General features: G+C 44.7%; 1 protein-coding gene across 1 annotated transcript in view; it reads right to left on the bottom strand.

The window, feature by feature from the left end:
* Window positions 1–12,216, bottom strand: part of MTAP (methylthioadenosine phosphorylase) — a 37,896-nt gene extending 25,680 nt beyond the window's left edge. The window contains exon 1 of the mRNA XM_015427747.1: window positions 12,161–12,216. Coding sequence (XP_015283233.1) covers window positions 12,161–12,193 — 33 coding nt within the window. The 5' untranslated portion in view covers window positions 12,194–12,216. The remainder of the gene's footprint in view (window positions 1–12,160) is intronic.
* Window positions 12,217–12,872: the final 656 nt, after the last annotated feature.

The following is a 12,872-nucleotide window of genomic DNA, read 5'->3' as shown; positions in this document are numbered from 1 at the left end:
TTGGTCTCCTACTGTTGAAAAAAAGGTGACCAACCTTTTGAATCCTAACATCTTAGTAGAACATAATGTAGCTCTGAGTCAAAATGGAGATGTTACCCAAGTTTTTCAGGTTTATAATAAAACTATTAGTTACTTACTGTAATCCCTTGGAAGTCAATTGGTGCCTCGAAATCACTGTAACCAAAAAACTACAGTTGGATGGTTTGATAGCGAATGCTACAATATTAAATACCAAATTTGATCCTCAACCGGTCTGGATATTGCTAACGAGTGATTTGAGACTGGGACGTTGTTGACACTGTATGAGGGGGCAAAAAGAATCTCCCATTTTGCTCTGCTTAGGAGCTGAAAGAGAGAGTAAATCGCCTAGCTGTTGCTTCTCCTCAGCTTTATAGTTTTTTCTGCACTATTCTTCTACACTTCCACTCTCTGTGTTCTCCCCATTCTCGGTCCTCCTAGAGCCCAACCAGGAGCAGTGCGCTTCCAGCCCGGCTGCTCCTCCTCCTCTTCCTCCCTATACTGTTTGCCTCCTCAGAAAGCCATGGCAGTAACAAAGCTCAGCAACAACCCTTCTTTTGTTCAGTTCAGGCTAATAAAATCCAGTCGGATATCTTCAGACTGAGATAAAGAGACCTTCGTAGAGTTCAATTAAAATTCCACTAATACAGAGATAAAAACAAATTGTAAACAAATTATAACATTGTCCTCATAAGGGAACCCTCCCGTCTTCCAGACTCTGTCTCTTGCTTCCCGAGGAGGAAAACTTATCACACAAACGGATTAAAAACAAACTAAAATAAATGAAAAGGAGCAAGATCTCAGGACGTCTGCACCAGATTCCATCTTGATTGGAAATCCACTAGGCAGACGTTTATGTATCAGATTACAGGGGGGCAAAATAAACTACCAGGATCAAGGGCTTTCATGAAATGCAGGGAGTACAAGGTAAAACAAAATATGTACAATGCAAATTTAATCAATGAATTACAGAGATCATTTCGTGGCTTTGCGTGTGAATGCAATTTGCCTTGAACAGTAAAAACTGGTATAACAGTGGTTTTGAACATTTCTACTTTTGGAGAACCACATCTCCATTTTGACTCATCTGATACGGAATCCCTGCAAATTGCAGGGGATTCTGGGACATATATTCTGTGGTTCAGCCTGTTTACATAAGACCCTGGCCATCCTATTCTTCACCTAAATGGGCTTCACTGCTTTCCTCAGATTAACTGAGAGAGGACACCCTTATAATATACCCCATCCTTTTCAGGAACTTACTGGAACTTATCAGTTTACCAAAGAGACAACTAAGGGAGGACATGATTGAGGTTTATAAAACTATGCACAGGGTAGAGACAGTGGACAGAGAGAACTCTTCCTCCCTTCTCTAAAATAATAGAACTTGAAAGCATCCAATGAAGCAGATGGGCAGTAGGTTCAGGATGGATAGAAGGAAATACTTCTTTACACAATGGATAATTAAAAAACTATGGACCGGGCCCCCGGTCCATCAAATTAACCATGACCAAGAACAGGGCGTTTTCGGTGGTGGCTCCTATCTGGTGGAATGAGCTCCCAGAGGGGATCAGGGCTCTGCGGGACCTAGTACAGTTCCGCAGAGCCTGCAAGATGGAGCTCTTCCGCCAGGCTTTCGAATAGGAGCCGCCACCACCACCAGTATACCACCAACGCATCAGTATACCATCGACGCCCTGGAGGACATCTGGATATGGGCATGGATTACCAAAGCCCGATATACTCTTTTTTGCATCATGGGCGAGAATGGGACGTTTAGAGGACTGCCATCTTGTTTTTAGATAGCTTTGCTTCAGATAGGTTATAAATTATGATGTAATTTTAATATTTTGTATTGTTTTTACTGTTTTATTAGCTACATGCTGTTAGCCGCCCTGAGCCTTCGGGGAGGGCGGGATATAAATGTAAATAATAAATAATAATAATAAATAAAAAATGGAATTCCCTGTCAGAGAATAAAGCTTAGATCACTTAGAAAGGGATTAAATTCATGGGGGACAGGTCTATCAGTAGCTAATAACCATGGTGACTAAAGAGAACCTCCACATTGATATGCTGTAAAGTCTTATTGACTGTATGCAGATTTTAAAATTTGTATTGGTTTTATTTATCAGATTTATATCCTGCCCTCCCAGCCAAAGCCGGCTTTTTTGCTTTTGTATTATTATAATAATAATAATAATTTTGTATAATAATAATAATAATAATAATAATAATAATAATAATAAAAAAAAACAATAAACAACCTCTGAATCCTAGTGCCAGGAGGCAACATCAGAGGAAGGACTTGACCTCTATGCCCTGTTGTTGGCCACCCAGAAGAACTGGTTGGCCACTGTGTGAGGCACGATGCTGGACTGGCAGTCTTTAAGCAGCATCTGGACAAACACTTGTCAAGAATACTCTAGGCCAGGGGTGGCCGAACTTGCTTAACCTAAGAGCCACATAGAATAAATGTCAGCTGTTTGAGAGCCGTAAGACATGAACAAATATTACACGTTTTTACTAGGAAATATGCAGATTTGCCTTTTATTAACATTAAATGAGGCTGCCAAAAATAATAACAGCAGATATTGATAATGATATTTATTTGTCCAATGATATTTGTTTGCTAATGCTATTTAGCTTCCCCAGGCGCCCTTCCGGGAGCCGCACAATATGTGTGAAAGAGCCGCATGTGGCTCCCTAGCCGCAGTTTGGCCACCCCCTGCTCTAGGCTGATCCTGCATTGGGCAGGGGGTTGGACTACTTGGCCCTTATGGCCCCTTCCAACTCTGTGATTCTATGATTCTATTGTATGACTAGACAGACCCCTGCTTTTTTTCAGCAGGGCTCTTACGTTCTTCCTTGCGGCTGCGTGCTGTGAGGGAAGCTCAAGAGTAGTAGGCAAGATGTCTTTCAAAATGGCTTGTCTGCAACTTGCAAAACCCTTTCCAATAAATGCTGGCAAAATATTTTTTAATATTTTAATAAATAACAACAGCAGCTTTAAAGCACTCCATTCCAATCTTCCATACCAGAAGCACCAATTTTCATGGTATTTCCCACATCTCACTTTCAACCACATCATTCTTCACTATAGTAGCTTATAATTGGAATCTTTCCTTCAATAAGCAAAGACTGTGTGGTCCTCATTCTCTGCCAAGTGCTTGTTTGAAACCGTCACACTACGGGGAGTATGCCAACTGCGCAAAGCAAATAAGCATTTTTATTTATTTGCTGCCATCTTGTGGCAAAAATTCACCCATTGATGCAAAATGGGTGAGGACCCAGCAGATTTTCTATTTCCCCTGTGCTCACAGAAGCACTAACAGAGATTGAAAGAATGTTGTGGTGGCCTAAATGTTATCCCTCAAAAGGCTCATGCAAGGTACACTTGATACCCTTCAGATCAAGGAGTACAAATGCAACTATTACAACAAGGACTTAAATGCTTGGCCCAAAATGAATCCAGGTTAACTGAAGGCTGAACCCTGGCCCTTATATCTTTTGCTGAAATCTTTACAATATCCCTGAAAAGCAGGCTGAGATTGACAAAGACTGAGTTAATGGCAGAGGTAAGACTTGAACTCAGAAATGACTTCTTAAAGGTTTCCCTTGCCCAAAAGCCAGTTGAATCCGACTCTAGGGGGCAGTGCTCATCTATTTCCAAGCCGAAGAGCCAGCACTGTCCAAAGACATTTCCGTGGTCATGTGGCTGGCATGACTAAACACTGAGGCACACGGGACGCTGTTACCTTCCCACTGTAGTGGTACCTATTTATCTACTTGCAATTTCTTGCTTTCGAACTGCTAGGTTGGCATGAGCTGAGGCCAGAGATGGGAGCTCACTCTGTCACGTGGCACTAGGGTCCTGAACGGCCAAACTACAGACCTTCCAGTCTGCAGCTCAGCGTCTTAACCTCTGAGTCACCATGGCCCTCTTCTTAGATTAGGGCTTAACAAATCCCTGAGAAAGAAAGGCTGTGGTCACGCGGAGCTTTAGCCATGCTGCAGAGACAGAAGATAGGCGGATTTTCCGGGCGCGATCACAGCGCCACATCTGGGAAGCGTAGAGCTCCCGTGGCGAACCCGAGGCTTCCCGCCGAAGATGCGGGGTAAAAAACTAGTACCTCCGAGCTACTAGTTTCCGGAAACCGCAGGGCAAGGGCGGGCGCCTGATCGCATTTCCGGTGGTAGGTCGTGGCATCTGGTGCCCGCTCATGTCCCGTCGCTAAAAGGTTTTTTCCCCAAGTCTCCACGGGATGCGCACAAGCACCCAACGACGCATGCGCACACTTCGTTTAAAAACAAACAACACAGCCCCCTCCTCTTTTCTGTACCCCCCCTCCAGGCTGGGCCTGCTCGAGAGAAACTCTCTGCACCGGGTGGCAGAGGGGGAGGTGCAGGGGGGGCATGGCGGGATGGCAGCCCGGCTAAAGCTCCTCCTGGAAGGGACCGGATGGACGACACGTTGCATTCCTCTGCAGCCCTGGAAGGGGTTAAACCTGGAGCCTTTTGCAAGGAAGGCCGCTTCTTTGCCACGCCGCAGGATTGTCCTGTGATTGGCACCTCCCCCCTAACCATGGGACCTCGACGGGACGTCTGATCGCGCAGCCGCACGTTATTTTGCTCCAGGGCAAACAGCCACGCTTCTCCCCCGCATTTTCCTGCCCATGTGACTGGGGCCAAAAGGTGTCAAGGCTTGACTACTGTTATGAAAACAGCAGCAAGCAGTATGGAAGCCCCTCCGCCTTTCCCTTCATTGCACTGGTGCTCAATTGCATGAAGGTCCTGATGACCTGGCAACCCACCCCCTTTCCCGCTGAGCCATGGTGTAAAGCTAAATCGTGTCTCAGCTATGAATGAAAAAATCTGCCAATCAAAAGCAGAGGAAAGGAAATGGATACTATAGCTCTGCCATTTTGAAGGCAGAGTGTACCTCCATATGTCCCCCCCCGGGGGGGGGGTTAGCTCTGGGCATAGCATCCACATGGACCATTCCACCTGCAACCACCCTACAGTTCACCTGAAAAATCGGATTTGAAGAAGTTTTTCTTTAATCCAGATCACCAGGGGGAAATACATGACATCATGTGGATTCTCCCCAAAGCAGTGGAGTCATCCCTCTGCCCACACAGGGGAAAAACTCTGGGTGGAAGCAGCCCAGCCATGATAGCATGCTGGCTCTCTTTCACATACAAATTAGAATCAGTTATGAAGGGAGCTCTTGGCATAGAACCCCCAGGCTGATCCTGCTACCGCTCACTCGGCAGAAAATCCCACTGCTCTCCCGCTCCTTTCCAGGAATACTATGAGAGAAGTGATTCCAGTTATTCTTTTTCTATTTCCAGTTATTCATTACTAGGTGTTCTGCGACACAGTAAGAGCCATCAACTGGGACTTCTGAGTGTGGCTGTTCTCAGATACAAATTTGTTATTTTCTGCCTTGCAGCTGAATCCTTTTATTGCTGAACCAGCAACCAATGAATCTTTGCTGCAATTGTTTTAAGTACCAACTCCTACACAGTAAGGGGAAAGGATGCCAAGAGGGTGGAAACAACAGAGAACAAAAATGTCTAGATCTGAAATTTTACATATCTTAAACTTGGTTACAATCCAGCATTTCTGTTGTTGTTCAGTCGCACAGTTGAGTCCGACTCTTCGCAACCCCATGGACAAGATCTCGCCAGGCCCTCCTGTTTTCCGCCGTCCTCTGAAGTTTGCTCAATTTCATGTTCGTTGCATCTATGACACTGTCTAACCATCTCTTCCTTTGCCATCCCCGTCTTCTTTGACCTTCAATCTTTCCCAGCATCAGGGTCTTCTCCAGTGAGTGCTATGGACAATTAAGCCCACACAAGTCAATGGTCTTATGGGACAGTAACCCTGTGCTGGATTAGACCAAAGGCCCATTTACTCTACCATTTTTTCCACAGTGGAAGGGATACAAGTGAGGAATGAAGCCAAAACCTGCACTATTATTAGTCTTATGCACTGGTACTCATACTGCCTCTAAACATGGGGGTTCTGTTTACATTTGCATTGCAGATATTGTTTAAGGAACCAAACCAATATATCTAATTTTCAACCTGGTCCCCTCTGAGGATACTTAAATCTAGAGACTGTGGCCAGGGAGAGAGAACAAGATACTTTCCCCAAAAATTGGGGGACCCCCAAGGTTTGCAGAAAAATCTAAAAACTTACTCGAAATGGGAGTTAAACCTCTCAAAAAGGATCTTATCTATGCTTATGCAGAACCGCCGCTGACACTGTCTGCGCCACCACTGCTGTGGGCAATGGAGAAGGAAGCACTGCCACCAGCCCCATTATTGCTGACTCTCCAGTGGCAGCACTGCAGGAAGGAGGTGGAGGAGCCAGCAACACTGCCACAGATGAGAAACAAAAAGACCACAAAAGAGGACAGTGGGATGGGGGACAGAGAAAAAGAAAGAAAGTGAGAAAGTGACCACAGGTGCTGAGGGAGGGAGAACAAGAGAAAGGCTGACAGGCACTGGGGTAGGGAAAAGTGAAGGAAGACTGATGGGATGGGGGACAGGGAAAGAGAAAGTGTGACGGTAGACATTGGGTAAGGAGAACAAGAACAACACAGAGAGAGAAAGTAAGAGAAGGGGTGGGGGAGAGGGAAGGAAGCAAGAATGGGGGCCATGGAATGGCCTCTCCTGCAAATTGCTTGAGGATCCCCACTTGTACATCTTCTAAGCCTCAGAATGAAAATGCCCTTCAGCCAACTCCAGTTTTACTTACATTTCTACTTTCTAGAATACTACATCAAACAAAAGCCAATGCAAGTACAGACTAATTAGAAGCCGACAGCCAAGGAATTGGTTAGATAGTACAGATCAGTTTCTGGAATCCAAACTCATCTTGATATACATGGCTGTAGCACTGCCAGGTCACAATCTGTGATAACTATATAAAATTGGGGAAGAATTCCCCTTTTATACTATGCATTAAAGCCATCAAGGGCAAGGCCTGACCTCTATCGGTGCCCCTCAGTCTCCTGCACTAGTGTCCTCTTGTTAACGGCAGATGGTGCTCCTATACCATATCCCATATGTGGTTTTGCCAGTTTTCTCCCTTGCTTCTCCTTTCTTCAACGGAAGGTGTGCCTTCCAGCCAATCTTTCCTCAGCTCTGTTTTTCAGACCACTGTATACTTTATTTCATTTTTTTAGCTTAGCCCTCTTTTTAGTTCTTTTCTTCCATGTCACAGCAGAATCCTCCTCCCACTCTTTCTGGACCTTAATCATTTTGAGGAGTATTCAGAGGCTCTTCAGAGCAAGTGTGGTGTAGTGTTTAGAATGTTGGACTACTAGAATCTGGGAGTAAAGGTAAAGGTTCCCTTGCTCGAAAGCCAGTCGAATCCGACTGTAGGGTTGTGGTGCTCATCTCCGTTTCAAAGCCGAAGAGCCAGCGCTGTCCAAAGACATTTCCGTGGTCATGTGGCCGGCATGTACCTATTTATCTACTTCCAATTTCTTGCTTTCGAACTGCTAGGTTGGCAGGAGCTGGAACTAGAGACGGGAGCTCACTCCGTCTTGTGGCACCCGGCTCTCGAACTGCTGAACTACTGACCTTCCACAGCCTGCAATTCAGCGTCTTAACCACTTGAGCCGCCGCAGCTCCCAGAATCTGGGAGACCAAGGTTCAAATACTCGCTCTGCCACCAGCCTAACTTATCTCACGGGGTTGTTGTGAGGATAAACTGGAGAAGGGAATAATGTTGTAAGCCAGTCTCTGAGTCCCCACTGGGGAAAAGAGTGAGGTACAAATCTTTGTCTCTCCTATGACCTTCTTCTCAAGCTGCTTTCCACCTATCCCCCAACCTCAAACTTTTCTCATTTCATTGCCTATTTTGTGTCCTTCATGTTGCTACTCCTTGACTGTTTTTAACAGGTGAGGATGTGAAATTAACACACAAATATAGGCTGCATTCAGATATCACGATAAGCCTCTGTCTGTGATGGGCACAAATGCATAATAAAGTGTGGTATTGTGCTTTTTCCCACCTCCATCCTCCTCCTCCCCTCACCTGCAGAGCACTGATGGAAGACTTTCTGGCTGAGGTAGCCTTGAATCAAGCTCCTATTTGTTACAATGTCCAAATGCAAGCACTGGAGCAAACTGGGGTTTGCTTCCTCCTCACAAATTTGGGACTGGTTTTGTGAGGAGGAATCAAACTTTTAAGTTGCCTAGGTCCCTGCATGCATTCCGACATCACAGCAAATGGGACCTTGATTTAAGATTTCCCAGAGCAGGAAGTATTCAGCAGCACTCTGCACACAAGGGGAAGCAGGGAAGACAGAAAGCAAAATGTGAAAGCCCGTCAAGCAGAATTCGTTCTCATCAGAGAGAAACCGAACTTTGTCATAATATTTGAATGTGGTCACAGACCGTGTAACTAACTGAACAGGAGGAATGCTGATGACATTCCATAGCACCACACCACACCACTTTAGCTAATTAATGCCAGAGACTTCACTGCTGCAACTGCAATACAATATAGATGGTCGCTGTTGCTTACTGCGCATTTTGCAGGATGCTCTGTATTGGAAGTCCTTTACCAGGGACTCTGATATGATAGCGAAAAAACATTACTCACTGAATGTTAAATGGCTTCAGAGTTACGTAAGCCAAGCAAGCATCCTTTGTATAATGAAGTCAGAGAGGATGCATCGTTTCATTATCAGCTATGCATATCACATTTGAACGCTGCAGGCAAGAAAGGCTCCATGGCAAAATCAGAAATGCTTTAAAAAGAGATAATGCCACTTGAGGTAGAAGCTACAATTGTGGATTATGTATGGGGGGGGGGGGAGTTAAGAAAAAATGCACTGTTTAATGCTCAAAGAAAACAAGTCCAACCAGCTACTCTAGCAAATAGAATTCCAAAGGGGTTGGACCCTGTTCACTGAGAGCGTGACACATTTGCAGATGTTTCCCTGTTTTTTCTTCTCAGGGCCTTACGATTCATGAGAAACCAATGCCAGTAGCCAGTTTCTATTTCTTGGCTCAATCATCAACCCAAAGGGAGACTGCAACCAAGAAATCAGGAGATGGAGACTGGAAAAGGTAGCCATGAAGGAGCTAGAAAAGATCCCTAAATGTTAGGATGCGTCACTGCCAGTGTTTCCTCTAAGCTGAGTTAGTGTGAGCTAGCTCACAGTTTTTTAGCTTCCAGCTCACCCATTTTTGTCTTAGCTCAGGAAGGATGGCTCCAGAGCAAACTAATTTATGCAGTAGCCAAATCACTCACTCACAATTTTAATGCCAGTAACTCACAAAGTAGAATTTTTGCTCACAAGGCTCCACGGCTTAGAGGGAGCATTGGTCACTGGCGACCAAGATAATTCATACCATAGCATTCTCCATTACTATGTATGGGTGTGAAAGTTAGACAATTCACCACCAATGATATGGACAACATCGGGGTTAAGGATGGCCCGGGAAGATCTGCCACAATTTTGCGCGATTGATATTATCGGACTTATTTGCTTGGGATCAGCTATAGGACAACATCATCCCCAGAGAACTGTTTTTACCATCATTGTATATATTCGGGGACCATCCTGCTTTCAATTGAGTATCATTGTTGTTTGTGATTGTTATTACTGTCTTTATTGCTTTTATCCTATTTTATATGGGCTTTGCTCCTTGAAAGCTGCCCTGAGCCCGTTTCGCAGGGAGGGCGGGGTTAAAATCCCAATAAACAAATAAATAAATAAATAAGAAAGCTGACCAGGATAACGTTGATTCATTTGAAATGTGGTGTTGGAAGAGTTTTACAGATACCATGGACTGCTAAAAAGGCAAATAAGTGGATTGCAGATCAAATCAAGTCTGAACACTCCCAAGAAGCTAAAATGACTAAACTGAGGCTCTCGTACTTTGGTCACATTATGAGAAGACAAAAGTCAGTGGAAAAGACAATAATGCTAGGAAAAGTAGAAGGCAGCAGGAAACGGACTGACTAAATAAAGATGGGTTAATAAAGGAAGCCATGGGCCTCTGTCTGCAAGGCTGTTATTGATAGGACGTTTTGGAGGACATCAATTCGTATGGTTGCCATAAGTTGAAAGTGACTTGACAGCATTTAGCACACACACAGAGACCGATTCCCCACAAGCAGCTGTGCCGCTCTCGCTCTTTTTCTCCTGCTTGCATTGGTCAATTTCACACTATTCCTTACACAGCCGCATTTAGACTTGCAGCTCCCCATGATTTCCCCCATCTTCTCAATCCTTGTTGCGGGTCAAAATGTGGTGTGCAGTGAATAGTGTGAAATTGACCAATCCAAGCAGGGGAAACAGAAGAGCAAGAGCCACACAACATTCTCCCCAGTTGGTGCTCAAAGATGCTTAGAACATCATTCTCCCCTCCTCCATTGTCTCACAACAAACCTCTGAGGCTGGCTCTCAGTGGCATTTTGAAAACTAATGACATTTATTTCAGCATCTGCTTTCTTGAGTCAGAACTCACTTTACATATGAAGAAGTAAGCTCTCACTCACAAACGTTTATGCTGGAATATACTGGGCTCCTGCCTTATTTTATTAAAAGTCTTTTCATTTTATTATCTGCTGTTAGGCCATCTGCTGATTGTTAAGTCTGCATTGAACGTCTGGCATTTTTATAAACAATCCATATATTTTAAAAAATTCTACTGGCTTGTTGTAATGTCTTGCTTGTTGCAATACTGCATACCCCTCTTGAGAGGACTAGGAATGGAATCTCACAATCTTTAATAGCATTCCCTAGTCTCTAAAAGCCACATGTCAACTGAGCTTCTGTGGAGTATTAGGGGAAACACACCTGTTGCTAACATTATGCCTTTTTTTAATGCAAGAAAAAGGGAAAAGCTATCACTGCTCAAAACAGAAATCACAGCATCCACATTTACTGGAATGGAAGACACACCTGAATGTAATACACACACACCCTCAAAAACAGTTATTTATACCCAATTTTTTTTATTGTTGGGCGTAACTCTAAATCACATGTCAATTTAAAACAATTTCATCTTTAATGGCATATCTTGAAAAAAATATTCTTGTATTTGCATAAATACTGTATGCAAACAGATAGTGGGCACCATGTATTGTTAGGAAAACCAACCAATTTCCCAGGTACATGGTTGAATGGTGTAGGATTTACACTTAAGATCACCCAAAAAAAACCCCTGATTTGTTAGTCCTGCTCAACTTCTATATTCACATCTTGGCTGATTAAGGGAGCAATCCTAAACAGGTCTACTCAGAAATGTCCCATTTTATTCAATGGAGCTTAATCCCTGGAAAATGCTTCTCAGATTGCAGCTGAGCATGCAATCCTATGTAGGATTTTGGTGGCCTTCAGAGTCAGACAAGAAATAACTGCTGCACACGGCTGCCCTCCAAAAGGGGTAATAATGGATGTGGGAGAGAAGCATCTGTAAAAGTTTATTTAAAGTAGACGCCAGCGTTCTAACTGACAACAGACAATGGTAATTATTCTGGATTACCCGATCTGTGTGTGGTCTGGCGTGCGGGCCCATTGTAGGGAGAAGGCGATGGCTTCACAAAACAAAACAAAACCCACTGTAGAAATGGGGGAGGGGGGCGCAGATAAAATATCCAGCAGCAAAAAGAAGAATTCGTGCCAGGTTTGGGGCTCCGTTTTCCAGATCAAGCTTTATGGGCGGCCGAAGATGCGCGAACAGTGCCTCTGAGCACGCAACGTTCATCTCCCGTTCCCCACAGAGCACAGGCAAGGCCAGACAGCATGGCTAGTGTCTGTGCGTGCACCTCCGTTCTTGTAAAATAATTAAAAAGAAAAAATAATAACCCTGCAAGAAGGAGCCAGAAAGGGCTCCACGAGTCCCGGCAGGGGACATTTAAGCGTAAGGAACAAGTAAAGGCGCAGCAGGGTTGGCTTTCAGCGCCCTGGCGCGACGTACGAGCGCCCTTCCCTCGTGGCTCAGGGCCCCCGGGTGCGTAGACCCAAAGAGCAGCTCCAGGGGGGTGGGGGGATCGGGGAGAGCGCCTCCCCGCCTCACCCCCGGGGAAGGGGCACCCCGACGCGGGGAAAGAAAGTACGAGGAGCTCCATTCCCGGCTGTGTTGAAAAGAAAGGAAGCGCTTACCTTCACCGGCGTAGAGACAGCGGCTGTAGCCATGTTTGTCGGAAGCGAGGGACTAAGGGGTGGGAGGGAGGAAGGAAGAAAGAAGCGAAAGGCGGTCCCTCGCTTGCCTGGATGCTCGCCCGCCTGCAGGGGACAGAAAAGGACGTGATTTCCCGCCAGTTCTCGACTCGCGGGAGGGGCAAAGAGCGAACAGTTCCCTCCCCAATCAAAGCTGTGAAATCGACTTTTTTTTTTTTTAAAAAGGCCCAAACGCCTGGCTATCCACTACAAATAGTCTCGGTGGCACTTTATGACATACAGTGCATGTTACGTCCTTCTCAGTCTGTAACTCTATTTAGGATTGTACTGATAAGGGAGCTAAGCAACAATTTCTGGAAATACGCATTTTGTTTCATTTTCCCCCAGCTCCATGGCATCTATTTTTGAATCCTTGCTGAACTATCTAGTTAGTAATTGTCTGACTGTAACTTATGTAACACTTGATTTATTTTGAATTTAAGCTGTTCAGCACCAGTACTGTTAGTGCTAAAACATTATAATAAGTATGTAAAGTAATTCGTAGGTGATTTTTTAAATTCGGATGTCAACAGAGCAATGCAATGGAGGGCAGAGGATTTTTAATCTTGTTTATTTTTCACTTTAGTAGCTATCGTTATTGATCCTCTGCGAGCCACCTTCCCACTGTTACCTGGTTCCATTAAGGCTGGCAGAA

Source organism: Gekko japonicus, unplaced genomic scaffold, assembly GCF_001447785.1.
Source record: "Gekko japonicus isolate JY-2015 unplaced genomic scaffold, Gekko_japonicus_V1.1 scaffold440, whole genome shotgun sequence".
In the NCBI taxonomy this organism is placed as follows: Eukaryota; Metazoa; Chordata; class Lepidosauria; order Squamata; family Gekkonidae; genus Gekko; species Gekko japonicus.
The sequence above is the reverse complement of the archived record's forward strand: the minus strand, read 5'-3'. Positions and strand labels throughout refer to the sequence as shown.